General features: G+C 38.4%; 1 protein-coding gene across 2 annotated transcripts in view; it reads right to left on the bottom strand.

The window, feature by feature from the left end:
- Positions 1–1,178: 1,178 nt before the first annotated feature.
- Positions 1,179–20,628, bottom strand: part of SPATA17 (spermatogenesis associated 17) — a 250,526-nt gene continuing 231,076 nt past the window's right edge. Inside the window, exons 10-11 of one of the 2 annotated variants that reach the window (XM_069544611.1) lie at positions 17,957–18,039; positions 1,179–1,436 (exon numbers count right to left, since the gene is read on the bottom strand). In XM_069544611.1, the coding sequence (XP_069400712.1) occupies positions 17,959–18,039 (81 nt within the window). In that variant the 3' untranslated portion in view covers positions 1,179–1,436; positions 17,957–17,958. Of the gene's footprint in view, positions 1,437–14,054; positions 14,373–17,956; positions 18,040–20,628 lie in introns of those variants that run through there. The other variant, XM_069544612.1, reaches the window with a different exon arrangement.

The raw sequence follows: 20,628 nt of genomic DNA, 5'->3' as shown, positions 1-20,628 counted from the left end.
GTGAATAGACAGCCTGTTTGATCAGATGCTTTAAATGATCTAAAGCCTTTTTGGAAGACTTATTTAATGAGGAAAAATGAATGCCAGGTTTAGAACATATTCCATAATTTACTACTGTGAATGATTTTGAAGTAAGTATGTTTACTGTTAGAGATCCCAGGGTGATAGCTAGTTTTCTCTCTTTCAGTAACCTGTACTGATGCTAGCTTAGGCTGACAGCATGTCTGCATGCTTTATATTTGGCTGCATCATAATGCTTCATGGGCTTCTCAGGTGGCTCAGTGGTATGCAGGAGACGCAGGAGATGCAGGTTCAATCCTTGGGTTAGGAAGATCCCCTGGAGAAGGGAATGGCAACCCACGCCACTATTCTTGCCTATAGAATCCCATGGACAGAGGAGCTTGGCAGTCCATGGGGTCACAAACAGTCAGACACAACTTAGCAAAACGATCAAAAACATGGAATAACAGTGGTATGTTTGTAAACTTCATGCCTTTGAAGTCATCTTCCCATTCATTCATTCTTGTATGCATTCATTCATGATTCATTTGTTTTTTAAAAATAGATATATTTTTAAATATTTTATATATTTATATAATGGAACCCTGTCGTGGTCCACTGTTTTCAAATGTTCTCTTAAGAGGATGTAAAACAAAAAACAAAAAACATAACTGAGCTTGAGTTACTAAAAATGGTATTTAAATAATGACTTGACTTGCAATGACTTGGATGAAACCAGCCTGTAGCTTTGGATATTTCCATTCTGCTCTGGGTTGGTTTTAGAGTTTGTACCATGGGGACAACATATATTTTTTTCCCTAATTCTTGTAGTGAAACACCTCTCTAAGCTCCTTGTCACACCAAGCATATCATTAGATTTGCTTTTTAAAGTGAATTTTGGATAATGAAACACCAGTGGACTTAAGAGAAGTTTGTGTCTGCTCCAATTTTTCTGTACCCAAGTAAAAAAATATTCCTGAGACTTAATATATCATATATGAGTTCTGCTGGATTTATCTGGTGGCAGTTTTAGATGTCTGAGAATAAATGCAAAACCACAAGCAAGCAATGGTCATTTGGCCAACCACTTGAGAATATATTCCTGATTCAGTTTTGTGACTCAAAGAATACGGGATATAAATCTGCTCCTTATTTTCAGAATGAACTCACTGCATCAGTCCTTCCACATTGTTGGCTTTAATTAGTGTTTCTAATCAATCATCTCTGTGTATTGTTCCACGTCCAGAAGTCCATATTAATAACACGTCTGCTTACTTTATAAGAATTTGGTGAGAAGTTTAATTTCAGGATGTGACTCCATCTGGCATTGCCAACTGTAGAACTATGGAGGGATGAGTTGGTAGTAAAGGGAACACCATCTGTTTCTGAGAATTTAGTTGATCTCTGGCATGATGAGCAGGAACTCAATTGCAAGACTGAAGAGCCAAGATGGAAAACAGAAAAGTGAAGAGTTTATTGGGTCTTCTGTGTTATTAGGAGCACAATTTTCATAAGATGGATCAACATCATAACCAATGAGCAAAAGGTTTACATTATTCAGCAAGTCACTTGGAAGAAATCACATTCCATATATTAATATTTGTCTTTTCTGTCTTCCTCTTTGCTAACAACCAGTTATTAAAAGGAACTATATACATATATATACACACACACACATATATACATATTTCTTTAAAGTAATAACCTGTTGATCCATTAGCATTGAATCAATCAGGCACATACAATGCAACTTGAATCAAATGTTTAGCTAGTTAGCTCCATCTATCGTGGTGCTATGTTAATAATCCCAAAGTCCTAAACCTCACTTTTTACAATCAAGTAGTGTTACACAGGAAGGGATTTCATTTCATAACCAGAACTGCATTCTTATCCTTAGCTAAGGAGCTCAGAGATGCCATGAAATAGAGATGATGCAACCGTCACATTTAGTCAAGAGGACTTCTAAGTTCAGGTCCTAGTTATGATGACCTAGCTGAATTATGGACTTCCCTGGTAGCTCAACTGGTAAAGACTCTGCCTGCAATGCAGGGTACCTGGGTTCGGTCACTGGGTTGGGAAGATCTCCCGAAGGAGGGCATGGCAACCCACTCCAGTATTCTTGCCTGGAGAATCCCCATGGACAGAGGAGCCTGGTGGGCTGAAGTCCATGGAATCACAGAGTCAGACATCACTGAGCAACTAAGCACAGCACAGCACAGCTGAATTATAGCCATGAACATAAGCACATTACAAAAATCACTGAGAATGGTTTGGTTACTGGATGAAACTGGAAGCAATTGAAAGCATCAGTGATAAAGAAAATCAATTCAAATGAGCTTTTTCTCTCTAACCATCTGACATCATCTTCATGGATAGTGTTTGAAGGTGATGATAAAGGCCTCTTTGAACTCTCTATTCCTCAGGCCTCTGTGACAGTCTACATTAGTCCACTTTTTTCCTTTACATTCTCTTCTATCCTCTATTCCTAGGCTTCCTTTTTAACTACTTTGGTGAACTAATTCCCTGTCAGTAATTCAGACTTAATCTATATCCCGATTGATGCCTAAATCTATATTTTTGGTCCTGACTTTTCACTAGAACCACCACTTCATAACTTCACATTCTATAAGACATTTTCACTGAAATATCATATACTCACTTCAAAGTAAATTTATGACAGACTTAATCATCTTCCCTCCTAAACCAGGCCCTTTAGCAAGATTTACATGGTACCAACACTCTTTGAGTCAACAGGACTCTTTATCAAGAATTCTTACCCATTTTGCCACCAAGGCCTTCTTTCAAGCCAACTGGAGTTTTTCCCTGCCCGCCCCCCACTGGAAGATTTGCTTAGGTAATAGTTCTTCCATTCTTATTAAGCAAAGGCATTTCGGCCATCGTTCTAAGTAAACAAACTCTTGTTATAGTGATTTCTAGCCATAAGCAGAGATACTTGATGTTTATTTGGTCTGGGCCACCAGCAAGCATATATGGAATATATAGACCAAGTGGGGAGAAATTGAGCACTTTGTTATTGTTTGAAGGCAACTTGACTATTTTAAAAAAATAAAATAAAACCTAACAAGTTTAACACTGATTTATCACAGATAGGCTCTGTATTTTCACACCCTAACTTCTTCCCAGAAACTTGCACCCAGAGAAAGAGCCACAAACTTGTATTCATAATTATCCATCCATAAATTGCAAAAGCTTCCTGGTGCTGACAGATGGAGAAATATGTACTCTGGGTGGCCTCTCTGAAGTTTGGCAGCAGATAAGCATGATCTCATGCAACAAAGAGAGAACATTCTCCAGTTCTCTTGGCAGAAGGTGACGATGAGTGTAAAAGGAGATTAAGCTTCTAAGCAATATCTTCTTCTAAAAACCTTCTTTCAATATTTCATAAAGAAATAGCTCTCCTAATTGAAGCCTGCTGTGAATAGAAAGCATATATAGCCATCAAGGGAGGATATTCTGGATTGTGGGTGTTTGACACAAGCTGTGAAATATACGGACTTGAGTAAAAATGAATAGAAACTAATTAATCCTTTCTTAAACTAAGCCAAACAAAAGCTCTGACATAATGTTTACAGATACCACTCAGTCATTCACTTTTACTGCCTTCTTCTCTTAATAATCTAGCACCGAGAGTCTTGCCAAATGTGGATATTTTGCTTCCAATGATCTGCTCAGAAACAGTTATTTTTAATGGAATCTGCATCATCAAGGGCACGGTTGACATCCTACATAATTCCTTAATTTAATTCGAAGGAAACACTGACATCAACCTTGGACAAGTACCCAAACTGCAGCGTGTTCAAATTAATAAAGAGCTTTAATCCACTCTTCAACTTCGTCTTCACTGAATTTTATCATATTGAAACCAAAATCCCAACAATAACAAATAGGGTTAAATTCATGGTTCAATTCACATTCCAAAGGCTTCCCAGTTATTCAGTGGTAAAGATTCTGCCTTCCAATGCAGGAGACACGGGTTCAATCCCTGGGTCAGGAAAATCCCCTGGAGGAGGAAATGGCAACCCACTCCAGTATTCTCACTGGGATAACCTCATGGACAGAGGAGCCTGGAATCTCCTCAGTCCATGGGGTCGCAAAGAGTTGGGCACAGTTGAAGCGATTTAGCACAGCACACAGCACATTCTAGGAATAGAGGCTGTGTGGGGAACCCAGTGGAGAAGGATTCTGAGCTCTGGTCAGTGGAAATGAAGACTGTGATTAGCAATGTCTGCCATGGAGTGGGAATAGTAGAGACAAGCTGAGGAGGAAGTTCTGGAACCTACGGATATTTAAGAAGAAAAGAAATCTCAGGTGAGTCACGGTATCTTTTCCAAACGCCTGAAGGTCAGCATAAGAACAAGAAACTCAATTCATTCTAAAGCACTGAATTAGTACTGATACACGGTCTTAGACTTCAGATAACAGAGAAATCTTACATAATTTAAAAAGCCTAGAATGAAACATACTCTCTCGAGAGGCAGAGTTATTCTTAAGACTTAGGAATACTCAAGCAGGGATATGTATATCTTAAAAACAATCCCAGCAGGTGTGAGAAGTTAGAATCAATAATTTTTAGGAAATTTACCACAGGCCATCAAACCTCAAGCAATAAAAAAAAAATCACCTTCAAGAGCAGGGTTACTTGTATTGAGCTAAAAATAAAGAAAAACATCTAACAATTTCAGGTAAATATGTTTACTTCTTCCACTGAAATTTCATTCTAATTTGAGGCAAAGTCTGCACCCTGTCATAGTATTTTAAAAGATTTTTTTTAATTAAAAAAAAAAAACATTGAAACTGGACATCTTTTAAAATCTCAGAATTCAAGATCCTGGTACTTCCCTCATGGTCCAGTGGTTAAGACTTCACCTTCCAATACAGGGGTTGTGGGTTCAATCTCTGGTCAAGGAGCTAAGACGCCACATGCCTCAAAGCCAAAAACAACAACAACAACAAGAAAACAGAATATAAAACAGAAGCAATATTGTAACAAATGCAATAAAGACTTTCAAAATGGTCTACATTTAAAAAAATCTTTTAAAAAAGATTCGAATGTGTAAATGTGGATATACCTGAATTAACAGTCCTTGCCAAAATGTTACTTATCAAAGGCCTTGGTAGCATAGATTTGAAACCAGTTGGTTGCCCTGGAAGGTTAACTATATGATCAGTTAATGTCCCATCAGCAATCAGGGTCTCTGCCACAGAGTGAAGGAGATGGGGAGAAAATCACACAAGACAGAGATGAAAGCTGTGTAGTCAGAAGAAAAAAGCCTTCTTGATTATGCTGTGGACTTTCTGAAGTCTTTAATTCTCCCTCTAGCCCATCTTCAAACTGGCATGTGGGACGTACTGTAGATGGATGGTGATGCTCATCAGGAGAAGCACACACATATATCTTGTGGGTTGATTTTTTTATTTGCCAGCTCAAGAGGAGCAGGGAGATTTATTTGGAAGGATGGTAATGAAGGTGGGAAGGCACTAGTTAGACTGCAGTTTCTGTTCCCAACATGTTATTCTCACTTTTTTCTCTTTTTGGTGCTGAGCTGGTCTCTTTATTTCTGCTTATTTTTCTTTAAAGGGAGGATATTCTGGTATAATAAGCCAGTGACTTGAGAGAGAATGGCGGTAAAGATGTGGGACCGTAGAATTCCCACGTGTAATTTTTGTCGAGCTACTTCAAGTGTTTTAATTGCATTCTTCATTTTTATTCTACACACATGTCCTTACACATAATTATGGACTGTTTGAAATGATTGTTTTCTTTATTCCCAAAATGAGAGTTCATGTTCCTTTTCTTGCTGTCTTGCTTTTGCCCTGCCTTATAAAATGAAGTCACTCGCTGCAATGAAAAAAAAAAACAACAACAACACAACACTTTCTTCCTTCATAACAGCGGCACAAGGAAATGGGCTGGTTTTTCTGAATCTTAAAAAGTACAGCAAAAGAGATCACCATCACCCCCTTGATCTGTGCCAAAGAGTGGAACTGTTCACTAAGAGGAAGGAGAAGATTGATATATGCTCTTGGTTCCAGGATGCTGTTTCCTGTGAAAGAAACAAAGGCATGGTCTCTGGAGGACTGTTGGCAACCACCACCAGGGGTGCCGTTCCAAAATAACAGCTAAGAGCCTGAGCTGATCACTTGTACTAGGCCTGAGTCCAATCCCAATTTTGCTATTTTCCATATGACATTTGTTTAGTTACCTGTTCTGGCTTAATTTCATCTGAATATGGGGATAACAAATCCTACTCTTATGGCTTTGGAAATATTAATTAGAATAATTTGAACATTTGAACTACGCCATGCAAATGATGCTTATTAAACATCACTGATTTTCAATGTAAATATTGAGTCAAATAGCCAGATACATAAGTACATCAAAACACATCTTGAATACCTGAAATCAACTGTAGATGGTTGAAATTTAGTAAAATAAATTTTTGACTATATAGGTGATTGTTATTTACTTTCTCATTTACCCTTAAGGTTTACATCTCTCTGTCAAGGCTTGTCTCTTATTTTTCTTATTTTTGCAGTTGAATATTATCAAAATGTAAGGTCAGGGATTTTTGAATGTAAAATGCCCTATTTCTTATGTGTGTTTGTAGCTTGAGTAATGAAAGCTAAAATGAAAATACAATTACATATGGGTTTTCACTTTGTGAGATTACCCTAAACATTTTGTACATGTATGAAATTTAAGTCTTAATAATGCGGCACAAGAAGTCCCATGTCAAAAGACAGGTATGTATCAAATTTTCTTTGAACTTGTGAATGCAGCTACCTCTGAAAATAACTCTACATTATTTATTGTGGTTAGGTGTCCAAGGCTAGTCCAAAAAATCCAATCCAACACACATCCCAATTTCTCTAAAACGGGAACAAAACTTTAGAAACAGAGGACCAAGTTACATAGTTGTTTCTATGAGAAAAAAAAAAAAAAGAGATTGGAGACTCACAGTTGTGTAAGAGAAATAGAAATACATCTTCCAGCTGCCCTACTCCCATTTTCATTCTAAGCAACTGGTGGTGACTTCTGAGCCTTTCACAGGGTGATAGCAGGAGAAGATTTAAGATGGGAAGTCAGTTAGAGGGAGAGGAGAAAGCTAGGGATGACAGGAAAATATGGGCATGGAAAGCAGTAGCTGTGTGTCCTTGTTCAAGCTGTCACCCTTTTTTCTTTTCAGTTATCCTCAGGGAGTACTCTGGCAATAAAAATAATAATAACAACGATCATTTATTAAGACACTTGCTGAATTAGAGGCATAGTCTTAAGTGATTTTAACATGTAATTAGTTCTCTTAATAACCCTGAGAAGAAAGTATTGTTCTTATAGATGAGAAAACTGAGGTTTAGAGAGCTTAGGAAATGATGCCAAGATCATGCAGAGCTGAGTGACAGAGCCAACCGGCAACAGCCATTGCTGCTGCTGCTAAGTCGCTTCAGTCGTGTCCGACTCTGTGTGACCCCATAGACAGCAGCCCACCAGGCTCCCCCATCCCTGGGATTCTCAAGGCAAGAACACTGGAGTGGGTTGCCATTGCCTTCTCCAATGCATGAAAGTGAAGAGTGAAAGTGAGGTCGCTCAGTCGTGTCCGACTCTTAGCGACCCCATGGACTGCAGCCCACCAGGCTCCTCCGTCCATGGGATTTTCCAGGCAAGAATACTGGAGTGGGGTGCCATTGCCTTCTCCGGCAACAGCCATTAGTGTTGCCCAAACTGCCAACAAAGGGAAGAACCCGGGTCTGGTTGCACTTTGTACGATTTTCACAGTGTTTTGACAACTGAAATCTTTGTCAACACCTAAAGCTGAGAATTTTACTGGAAATATGTCCAGCTCCTCTTGTATTGGGTCTGCCTTCTCACAGGTCGGGCAGGGGAGTAGCTGCCATCTTCAGAGAGAATGGTGTCTGCCTCCCTCCCCCTTCCACCCTTATAGGGGTTCCCTTGTACGGAACAAGTTATTTTTCTCTTGATGCTTTAAAGATTCTGTTTTTAACATCTGATTATAAATGTGTCTTGCTGTAGATCTCTTTGGGCTCATCTTATTTGAACTCCCTGGGCTTCCTGGATCTTCTTCCAGAAAGGTCAGGGAAGTTTTCAGCCATTATTTACTCAAATAAGTTTTCTGCCTCTTTCTGTCTCTCTTCTCGTTCTGAGACCCCTATAATGTGAAAGCTGTTCCACTTCATGTTGTCCCATACGTCCCTTGGGTTATCTTCACTTTTAAAATTATTTTTCTCTTTTTTCTACTTTGTCTGTTTGTTTAGTTCCATTGCACTGACTTCCAGGTCACTCATTCTTTTTCTTCTTCCGCTGGGCTGCTGTTGAATTCCTCTGCTGCTGCTGCCAAGTCACTTCAGTCATGTCCGACTCTGTGCGACCCCATAGACAGCAGCCCACCAGGCTTCCCTGTCCCTGGGATTCTCCAGGCAAGAACACTGGAGTGGGTTGCCATTTCTTTCTCCAATGCATTAAAGTGAAAAGTGAGAGTGAAGTCGTTCAGTCATGTCCAACTCTTAGCGACCCCATGGACTACAGCCCACCAGGCTCCTCCGTCCATGGGATTTTCCAGGCAAGAGTACTGGAGTGGGGTGCCATTGCCTTCTCCGTTGAATTCCTCTAGTATTTTTCAATTCAGCTATTATATTTAGTTTTGTGACTTTCATTTTATATTTATTATCCTTTCTATCCCTTTGTTGAAGTTCCCTCCAAGTTCATTCACTCTTTCCCTGAGATTGGTTAGCATCTTTACGACCAGAATTTTGGACTCTTTATCAATAGGTAATATCTCCATTTCATTAAGGCTTTTCCCCCTCCTAGGTTTTATCTTGTTCATTTGTTTTTCATTGCATGTATTCATTGCTTATGAAACATATAGTGACTCAAGATGCTCTTAAAAAAAATATTTACTTTGGCTTCTGGACAACGGTTAATGGAAGTGCTAATTGCCTTAATCTACTGTGTGATAAAGTTGAAGACAGGTTTCCATCTTTGGGATGATGTTACAGACTGAATGTGACTTCTACCCACTCTGGTTCATATGTTGAAGCCCTCTCCTTAATGTGAATGCATTTAAAGAAAGAAACTTTAAGCAGGTAATTAAGTTTAAGTGAGGTCTTAAAGATGCAGCCCTAAACCAATAAGAACTGGTGTTCTTAATAGAAGAGGAAGAGATTTGGTGTGTGCATGTGCAGCCGGGAAAGGCCAAGCAAGGATACAGCAAGACAGCAGTCTGCAAGCCAGGAAGAGATGCCTACCAGAAATAAACCATGCTGACATTTTTATCTTGAACTTTCTGCCTCCAGTACTCTGAGAAGTTGTTGAAGCCACGCAGTCTGTGCTATTCTGTTATGGCTACCTGAGCAAACTAACACAGGTGATGACGTATATTTTGTCTGCCCTAACACTAGGATAGAACTTCACCCCATTCTGAATGCTCTCAAGGTAGCCTTTGAACATGCACAGTGCTCTTGATGTAATAGTCAATATTCATACAAAGTTAATTTTGGTGAGTAAGATGGGTGATGGAGTTACCACCAGTTTTAATCAAACACTAGGTCTTGCTAATTTCCTTGAGTAGCTCATATTGGGAATGCAGGAAAGAAAGTATATATAAGTGGATGAATTGATAGTTAAGTAGTTTTCCAGAAGAAACAGACTGCTTCCCCCAGTTACATTCTCTAATAAGATGCCATATCTCATTCTTCTTTCTCTTCAATGTGAAGTCATATTTCGTTCATCTGGATACCTCTATAGTTATCACAAATGTATGTATGGGGTAGGCAGGGGTGTGGGATGATGAAAAATGAATATATTACATAGATTGGCTACAGAACACTTGAATCATTCAAGAGTTTCGGTATCAGTGAGACAGATAAAACTGGCATTGTGAATCACGAAATACTTTGCAGGAATTCTTTTCCTTGGGTGTAGTGTTATAACTCGAGAGAGACAGAGAAGGATAGGGAGGAAGGTAGGTCACTACATGTGAAACTTGCAGACTGGAGCAGGCAATTCACAGTTTTCTATTACCCACAATTTTGCTTCTGAATTTCCAGGACAAGGTAACTTTGGAGCACTAAGGCTATGCAATAGCTCATAATCTAATGCTGAAAGTTATTTTAAAAGAATGGATTTCCTGAATATTGTGAGTACAAGTAGCACAATTATAATAAGATTCCAGTCTCCTAAGATTATTAGAAAAGAACAGGAATTATGGATTCCATTACAGTAAAGTAATAAATCCTATTAAAAAAAGAAAAAAAAATAATCGAGGTAGAGTGAAACTAGGCTTAGTAAATTTAGAAACCATCACAACAAGAGGCCAAGTTATATACTCCCCACTTACCAACAACATCTTGTTTTTTTCTTTCATCAGTCGCTTCTAGAGTAAATGAAATTTGAGAGCTGAATCATCCATTTTGTCATCTGGTACAAATTCAGTGCAGGCTTCCCAGGTGGCGCTAGTGGTAAAGAACCTCCCTGCCAGTGCAGGAGACATTAGAGACGTGACCCTGGGTCAGGAAGCTCCCCTGGAGGAGGGCATGGCAACCCTCTCCAGTATTCTTGCCTGGAGAATCCCATGGACAGAGGAGCCTGACAGGCTACAGTCAGTGGGGCCGCGAACAGTCAGACACGATGAAGCAACTTAGCATACATGCACGCATAGACTCAATGCATAAAATTTCAAAGGACTCTGATCTGTTCTGAATCAAGCTACTTCTACTCACACTTGTTACACTCCACAGCATAAAATAATTCATAACACCCAATAACATATTTTTCTATCCTACTTCTATTCCCCTATCCCCAAATGTAGAAAATCCCTCCTTGCAATAAATGTCTTATTTTTTAAAGTTTGTTATTATTATTTATTTGAGTTTTCTACAAACCTGCACTTATTATAATTCCCAACATAAGCTTTTAATTTTAATTAGATCCCATTTGTTTAGTTTTGCTTTTATTTCCAGAATTCTGGGAGGTGGATCATAGAGGATCCTGCTGTGATTTATGTTTGAGAGTGTTTTGTCTATGTTCTCCTCTAGGAGTTTTATAGTTTCTGGTCTTACATTTAGATCTTTAATCCATTTTGAGTTTATTTTTGTGTACGGTGTTAGAAAGTGATCTAGTTTCATTCTTTTACAAGTGGTTGACCAGTTTTCCCAGCACCACTTGTTAAAGAGATTGTCTTTACTCCATTGTATATTCTTGCCTCCTTTGTCAAAGATAAGGTGTCCATATGTGTGTGGATTTATCTCTGGGCTTTCTATTTTGTTCCATTGATCTATATGTCTGTCTTTGTGCCAGTACCATACTGTTTTGATGACTGTGGCTTTGTAGTAGAGCCTGAAGTCAGGCAAGTTGATTCCTCCAGTTCCATTCTTATTTCTCAAGATTGCTTTGGCAATTCGAGTTTTTTTGTATTTCCATACAAATCTTGAAATTATTTGTTCTAGTTCTGTGAAAAATATGGCTGAATTAAAAGCTTCTGCACAACAAAGGAAAATATAAGCAAGGTGAAAAGACAGCCTCCTGAATGGGAGAAAATAATAGCAAATGAAGCAACTGACAAACAACTAATCTCAAAAATATACAAGCAACTTATGCAGCTCAATTCCAGAAAAATAAACGACCCAATCAAAAAATGGGCCAAAGAACTAAATAGACATTTCTCCAAAGAAGACATATGGATGGCTAACAAACACATGAAAAGATGCTCAACATCACTCATTATCAGAGAAATGCAAATCAAAACCACAATGAGGTACCACTTCACACCAGTCAGAATGGCTGCGATCCAAAAATCTGCAAGCAATAAATGCTGGAGAGGGTGTGGAGAAAAGGGAACCCTCCTACACTGTTGGTGGGAATGCAAACTAGTACAGCCACTATGGAGAACAGTGTGGAGATTCCTTAAAAAATTGCAAATAGAACTACCTTATGACCCAGCAATCCCACTGCTGGGCATACACACCAAGGAAACCAGAATTGAAAGAGACACATTTATCCCAATGTTCATCGCAGCACTATTTATAATAGCCAGGACATGGAAACAACCTAGATGTCCATCAGCAGATGAATGGATAAGAAAGCTGTGGTACATATACACAATGGAGTATTACTCAGCCGTTAAAAAGAATTCATTTGAATCAGTTCTGATGAGATGGATGAAACTGGAGCCAATTATACAGAGTGAAGTAAGCCAGAAAGAAAAACACCAATACAGTATACTAACACATATATATGGAATTTAGAAAGATGACAATGACGACCTTGTATGCAAGACAGGAAAAAAGACACAGCTGTGTATAACGGACTTTTGGACTCAGAGGGAGAGGGAGAGGGTGGGATGATTTGGGAGAATGGCATTCTAACATGTATACTATCATGTAAGAATTGAATCGCCAGTCTATGTCTGATGCAGGATACAGCCTGCTTGGGGCTGGTGCATGGGGATGACCCATAGAGATGTTATGGGGAGGGAGGTGGGAGGGGGGTTCATGTTTGGGAACACATGTAAGAATTAAAGATTTTAAAATTAAAAAAAAAATAAAAAACTAAAAAAAAAAATTCCCAACATATTGACCAAATGTGGCTCTAAATGAATGGTAATCGTTTTTTAAAAGAAAAGGGTTGATAATGCTTTTTATTTAAAATGAATCTTTTTGCAGATGTTTCTGTTGTTTGGTTGCTAAGTCATGTCTGACTCTTTGCAGCTCTATGGACTGCAGCACACCAGGCTTCCCTGTTCTTCATTATCTCCCAGAGTTTGTTCAGATGCGTGTCCATTGAGTCACTGATGCTACCTAGCCATCTCATCCTCTGCCACTTCCTTCTCCTTTTGCCTTCAATCTTTCCCAGCATCAAGGTTTTTTCCAATGAGTCAGTTCTTCACATCAGGTGGCCAAAGTACTGGAGTTTCAGCTTCAGCATCAGTCCTTCCAATGAATATTCAGGACTGATTTCCTTTAGGATGGACTGGTTTGCTCTTCTTGCAGCCCAAGGGACTCTCAAGAGTCTTCTCCAGCACAATTTGAAAGCATCAGTTCCTTGGCACTCAGCCTTCTTTACATCCAACTCTCACATCCATACACGACTACTGGAAAAACCATAGCTTTGACTATATGGACCTTTGCTGGCAAACTGATGTCTTTGCTTCTTAATCCTCTTCATATAAAACTTCACAAATTATAAGCTCTTATACAATACCTCATAAAACCAATACCTTATAAAACCAAACAGTTTAAAAAATTCTAGCTTAGACTGTCATAATGAGAAGGGCAATGCTATAGACTGAATCATAAGACTTGTCATGTAACTTTGAAGTAGGCAATGTTCAGACTTTTCCTAATTCTAGCAATTCTCTTACAAGTTCATGCTAAGGTCAGAACTAACAAATATTGGCCCAGGATCTACAAAATACCTAGCAGATTGTTAGTTGTTATTAAAGAGTCAACGGGCTAGGAGGAATACTCTAAAGTTTCATAATCTAATGAGTCAGATACTTGTTTTTCAGTCAGCAGTCATTTACTAAGTGAAGACGATGAGCTGGATAGACGCTCACAAGCAGATGCTCTCTGCTCAGCAAAGAGCTGCAAATGTCTTTTGTATCTGAGGGTGTCTACATATCTGCTCCAGGCTCACTGGTCTATGTCTATGTGTCTCAAGTTCAACGTCCCAGGAGGGTTCTAACTGGTCTGACAAATTGCTGTTTCCCTCAGAGCACAGCCTTCATACCAAACTACTTTAAACCACTCATTCTTCAAACCATTTATTACTCACTCTTCATGCTAGCTGCCCTTTTTCTTGGGCTCCCAACACTGGCTCTTGAGACTAGGGCAGATGGAGTCAGGCCATTTCAGTGGAACCATTTATGGTACTTTTGGTCACCAGGGGTTATGGTTGTGACTGACATTCTCAGAGGTAAAAGACCCACTACCATATATATATATATATATATATATATATATATATATATGTATGTATGTATGTATTTTTTTTCCTCACTGGAGTGAATTCATGAGTAGTCAGCTGTAAAATATTACATTTATTGAATCATAATAATTATGGTTTAAGTGTATTTTCTGTAGGATCCTCATTTGTATTTTCCTTTTAGACTTGGAAAGTTTTCAGAGATGGTTCCAATTAAGGGGACGGGAGAGAACAGAGAGAGCGAGAGAGACAGAAGGGAGAGAGAGAGAGAAAATGGGAAACACTTCAGAGGCTGAGAGATTTGAGTCAAGGTTATTCAGGTGCCATCAAAGTAGAATCCAGGATTCCATGCAGTGGGGTCTTCTATTCAATGCACTTCACACCATAATCTCATTTTTACATTTTGTCTTGTTGTCTAAAATCAAAACAGCAAAATCGAAAGAAGAAAAATAACAGGAGTTCTCAAATTCTCTATTTAAATACTCCTCACTTAGAGGTAAGCTCAGTTAAGGGTCTGAGCTTAACTGGTCTGACTTGCTTCTAACCCTGCTAGAATCACCCTTTTCTCTGATCTCTGTCTACACCTCTGTAGGTCCTGGTCAACAGTATGGATGGTGTGTGCTGTTAGTCTCAGGGAGCATTCAGCCAGCCTGCCTCAGTCACAAAGGAACTACAGCAGAATGTCTTCCTAGAGGTAAGTGGTTTGTTATATAATCTTTAGTCAAAGGATAAAAACACTACAGATATTTTGATTTTTGTTTTTTCTTTATTGCCAGTTCACTATGACCAAACTGAAAAGGCTTACGAATTCACATAGTGCCAACCTGAATGGCCAGGTGCAGTGACTTTTCTTGTTGAAATAAAAATTTAACCCCAACAGGCACGTATGTAGTTTCTACACCTGATTCTTACTCTCTCCTCATGTATCATCCTTTTTCCTTACACAGCTGCTGAGACCTTATTTCCTTTGGAAAAAAAAATGGGATTTCACCCTTTTCCCAATTAGGGTACTAACTAAACTTCTTTTTCTTGGTGATTTGAGTCAAGCCCATGCCAAATTCTTATGAACAGAGGAACCAAGTACACTGCTTTTCACACATAACAAATAATTCCATTAAAATTCATCTCATATGGCCTCACAATTGCACTTTTTAGCAGAATGATAGCCTGGGCCAAAGCCCATCACAAAAAAAAGACATGAGGAAAGTGAAAAGCTCATCATGCCAGAAAACTCACACTGATGTTGGACTACCCAATGAGTTCATCTTATGGTGCTAATTTTTCTCCATTCTAACCTTTAAAGAGACGCTTCCACCTGGAAAGATGACTGGAGCTTAAAAGACGGTGGAGTGAGCTGATGGGATACAGCACCTTCTGACTTAGACAAAGGTGCCTTTTGAAAACTATCAAAGTTTCCAAAAGTAAGTGGTTACACAGAAAAATTAAAGAAATTAAATGGAATCATCCTAATCAGGGAGTAGATTTTAAAATATACGTGCAATATATGTGTTTTTAAAATCTAACTCACTCTGAGCAATTTCAGAGGCTGAAGTCTTACTGCATTAATCATAATGGTTAGGTGTAGGCTCTGCTTATCCTAAACTCAGAGATGCTAAAAGGAAGGGAGATTAATCTGATAAGGCAACAGTACTTCTAATCGGACTGATGGGAAAGTGTAATATGGGTGCATGAGATGAGACAATGTTGGGTGAATTATAGAGAAGTGATGAACTACCTTGAAGCTGAAGCAATCAAATAGATAGCTCTCACAATTACCAAGGCATCTTTATTCAACACTTCAGGACAAGTATTCCCAACTCAGCCTTCTTTACAAAGAGCAGAAGCACTTTGCTGTATTTGGTGAAATGAAATCTTAATAGAAGAGCATCGGCTAAAGCTGCTACCCATCACTTACCAAAATTAAATGCTAAATATTAGTTTCCTTTCTAAGAGGAGGAGATGACATTTTGATATTATTTTCAATTTACAAAATAGTTAAAAATCCCAGAGAAGAGTGAATGAACAGTTTTTAAAAATGTCTCTCACATATTTGTGCATGGTGCACTCTTTTTTTAATTAAAAGGAATGTGAAACATTTGTTGCTCATCCTTGTCTTATAAATAATTTAGCAAGCCATTATTTTGTCTTCAGAAAAAAAAACCATAATTGTCTCTAAATTATTATGATTGAGTAGAATAAAGTCAAGATATCTTTGTAATTGGTAGGGAAGAACAAGTAGTTCTTCTGGAATGTTTTGTTTTACAATTTGCTCCTGTCTGACTAGATAAAAATTTCAAAAAATGAGACCATAAAGAAATATCCCCCTAAAAGCTACCCCTAATCTCACTCTTAAGAGAGAACTACCATTAACAGTTTTGTCTTACACAAATGCATACATACATATGTAATATATAAATAAGCACATGCAAATCTGTTATATATATATATATATACCCATTATATATATATGTGTGTGTGTGTACACATACATGCATGCACATATATACATATTTAATGAAATCAGACTACACAGTTATCTTTGAATCCAGCTTTCTTTTCTTAAAAATATATCGTAGGCATTTTTCAAATTAATAGGGAAAGATCTATGTTAACATATTTAACATTGTCACAGTATTACATTTTATGTGTCTATCATTTAACTTAACATACTAGTAAATGCTTCCCTGATAGCTCAGATGGTAAGGAATTTGCCTGGAATGCAGGAGACCTGGGTTCGGTCCCTGGGTTGGGAAGATCCCCTGGAGAAGGGAAAGGCTACCCACTCCAGTATTCTGGCCTGGAGAATCCCATGGACAGAGGAGCCTGGTGGGCTACAGTCCATGGGGTCGCAAAGAGTCAGACACGACTGAGCGACTTCACTCACATACTAGTGAATATTCAAGTTGTTTCAACCTTGCCACTATGAACAGGATACATCTTTGATTTAAAACCTGAAGTCATACAAATATGAAAAATTTTATTTAGGCGACTTCATGCTGTGAAACATGAATACTAGATAAATACTCTAATGGGTAATGATACTTTATAAACCTTGCAATTGTAATCCCACTTGGCATTATATGTATGTTTTTCTATTAGCTCAGAATATTTCACATTTCCCCTTGTGTATTCCTTTGGAAGAGTCACAGAGTGGTTACTGCTCTCTGCATTTAACTATTGACTTCCAGTTGAAGCACCGAGTTATAAATGGGAGAGAGGCAACACTAACTAAATCTGAGGAACATAGTTGCTTGTATCTATTTTGTGTTCTTTCCAACAGACCACAGCCTTCCCCAGCTGTTCTTGGTGTGTGAGGACCCTGGGGAATTAACTAGCCTGATTTCCCATTCCTGTCTCTTTGCCTTTAACTGTAGTGCTCTATTCTGTCTTCATCCAATATCTCCTTTAACTTTGGCTGAAAATGTCAGAATACCTCTTATCAGGCTTCCTTTGATTGTAATCATTTCTCTACTCTGAAACACCTTAGTAATTAAATGCAGTATTCATTGAGAGTTTATTTTGTGATCTTGAATTTTATGTGGCGATCTCTGTTCTCTAGCCTGCAAACTTTGCTCATCAGAGACCCAAGATGCTATTTACTTGAAATTCCCTAAAGGTACCTCACAATTTAAATAACACATATTGAATATAGAATTTTAAACAATACTGTACCATACAGTAATGAGAAATATTTTAGGCTGTGGATACCATCAATACTTTCTCGTTATATTATGTAAAACTATTTATCTACTGTTTTAATTAATTTAAAGAGGAAGGTACTTCATGTGTTAGTTCTACTTTGAGTTTATTTTGAAGATATTTGAAATATTTTCAAATGTTGGAAACCATTAGACTAGCATGAAAGAAATATATGGAGCTGTATTTCATAAATTATAGTAGTGTGATGTTTTAAATGCTTCATAGTTAAGTTAATCTCATTTGATTTTTTATATTATTTACTATAGTAGTTTTGAAGTACCTTTTAGCAAAAATGCGTACCTTTATACAATTTGTCCAGCTTTTGAATACATTTTTCCATACTTTGAGAAGAGATCAAATGATGGCAACACAGTTTGGAAATCCTAGGAGGAAAAAAATCAACAATTACCAAATAGGTCTTAACTGATTTACAGTATTTTGTTATAATTTATGTTATATTAAATTGCTAGATAGATATCATATAACTGCACAGCAAACCTGCCATCACATCCTCAAAAAAAAAAATTAGTAGTTATTTTTTATTAGTTGAAAGCCAGATACCTGAAGCTTTCTTAAGCACATAGTTTTGTTTTGTTTTAAGTTTTTAAGACTGCATGGATCACAACAAACTGTGGGAAATTCTTAACAAGATGGGAATACCAGACCACCTTACCTGTCTCCTGAGACCTGTGTGCAGGTCAAGAAGCAACAGGTAGAACTGAACACTGAACAACTGACTGGTTCAAAACTGGGAAAGAAGTATGACAAGGCAGTATATTGTCACCCTATTTAACATATATGCAGAGTACATCAGATGAAATGCCGGGCTCGAAGTATCACAAGCTGGAATCAAGATTGCCAGGAGAAATATCAACAACCTCAGATATGCAGATGATACCATTATAATGGTCAGAAGCAAAGAGGAACTAAAGGGCCTCTTGAAGAAGGTGAAAGAGGAGAGTGAAAAAGCTGGCTTAAATCTCAACAGTCATAAAACTAAGATCATGACATCCAGTGCCATCACCTCATGGCAAACAGAAGGAGAAAAAGTGGGAACAGGGACAGATTTTATTTTTTTGGGCTCCAAAATCACTGTAGATGGTGACTGCAGCCATGAAATTAAAAGATGCTAGCTAGCTCCTTGGAAGGAAAGCTATGACAAGCATAGAGAATGCATTAAAAAGCAGAGGTATCACTTTGCCAACAAAGGTCCATATAGTCAAAGCTATGGTTTTTCTAGCAGTCCTGTACAGATGTGAGGAATAAAAGTGAAAATGTTAGTCACTCAGTTGTGTCTGACTCTGTGACCCCATGGACTGTAGCCTGTCAGGCTCCTCTGTCCATGGAATTCTCCAGGCAAGAATACTGGAGTGGGTAGCCATTCCCTACTCCAGAGGATCTTTCCAACCCAGGGATCAAACCCAGTCTTCTGAATTGCAGGCAGATTCTTTGCCATCTGAGCCACCAGGGAAGCCCATGGATGTGAGAGCTGGACCATAAAGAAGACTGAGCACTGAAGAATTGATGCTTTCTAACTATGGTGCTACAGAAGACTCTTGAGAGCACCGTGGACAGCAAGGAGATTAAACCAGTCCATCCTGAAGGAAATCAACCCTGAATATTCATTGGAAGGACTGATGCTGCAGCTGAAGCTCTAATACTTTGGCTAGCTGATATAAAGAGCTGACTTACTAGAAAAGATCCTAATGCTGGGAAAGATTGAAGGCAGGAGGAGAAGGGAGTGACAGAGGATGAGACGGTTGGACAGCATTACAGACTCAATGGACATAAGTTTGAGTATACTCCAGGAGATAGTGAAGGACAGGGAAGCCTGGCATGCTGCAGTCCATCGGGTCACAAACAGCTGGACATGATTTAGTGACTAAACAACAACAGCCAAATAACAATGTTGTGATAGATTCACAAGCACAGCAAAGTGACTCAGCCATACATATACACGTATCCATTCTCCACCAAATTTCCCTCCCATTCAGGCTGCCACATAACATTGAGGAGAGTCCCCTGTACAGTAGGACCTTGTTCATTATCCATTTTAATGTAGCAGTATGTACATGTCCATACCAAACTCCCTAACTATCCCTTCCGGTAATCATAAGTTCATTCTCTAAGCCTGTGAGTCAAATACATAGTTTTTAAGAGTTGTAGATGACAGCCTGGAGAAGTTCTGAGCAACACAATGGCATGGGCCCCTGTCTGCCTAGAGCTCACAGGCTACATGTTTTACCTTGACCTTGACAACGGTGGATTTAGCTCCTTGGGTGACACAATCTTTCTTCTGCATTTCCCCTCAATGAATTGTCTCTAGCAAAACCTTTGTTTACTGAACATGTTACTTCTCAGTCTTTATACTTAGAGATGCCTCCACCTCAACAGCTTTATCTCTGTATCCTCATGGTTCATTCTTCCCTTTCATCACATCCCTGTTCAAAGAGACCTTTCATGACTACCTGCACATAAAATAATACCCCTGAAACTCTCTATTATTTTAATGGTTCTATTTTCTTCATAGCTATTGCTACTCTTTAATACCGTATGTTTATTTTGTGTCCTCCATGAGATTATAAGCTGCATACAGGTAAGTGCCCTGTTTTGTGCAAAACAGGATTTGCTGACTGAATGAATGAAAAGGGAAGGGTGTTACATCCAAATACTTAAAACAGAGGGACACTTGTGGTAAGTATCACAGAACTGATTCACACAAATGCTGAAGAAGTGTGGGAGGAAGAAAGGACAAATCATTTTTTGTTGAGTAATCAAAGAAGAAGCATTTGACTGAGAACAGAAACGAATGCTTTTCAGGTACATTAAACTGGCAGTCATCAGAGAGGTAAAACACTAAATCGACAGTGGATTTTGTAAGTAAGGGGTCAGACCATATAAAAGCATATGCTTCTCCTTTGCAAAGGATGTTTATCCTCAATGGAAATGATTTGGGATAATTTTATTTAAGA

Source organism: Ovis canadensis, chromosome 12 (genome assembly GCF_042477335.2).
Source record: "Ovis canadensis isolate MfBH-ARS-UI-01 breed Bighorn chromosome 12, ARS-UI_OviCan_v2, whole genome shotgun sequence".
NCBI lineage: Eukaryota > Metazoa > Chordata > Mammalia > Artiodactyla > Bovidae > Ovis > Ovis canadensis.
Note: the sequence above shows the minus strand (reverse complement) of the source record. Positions and strands in the feature narration are given on the sequence as shown.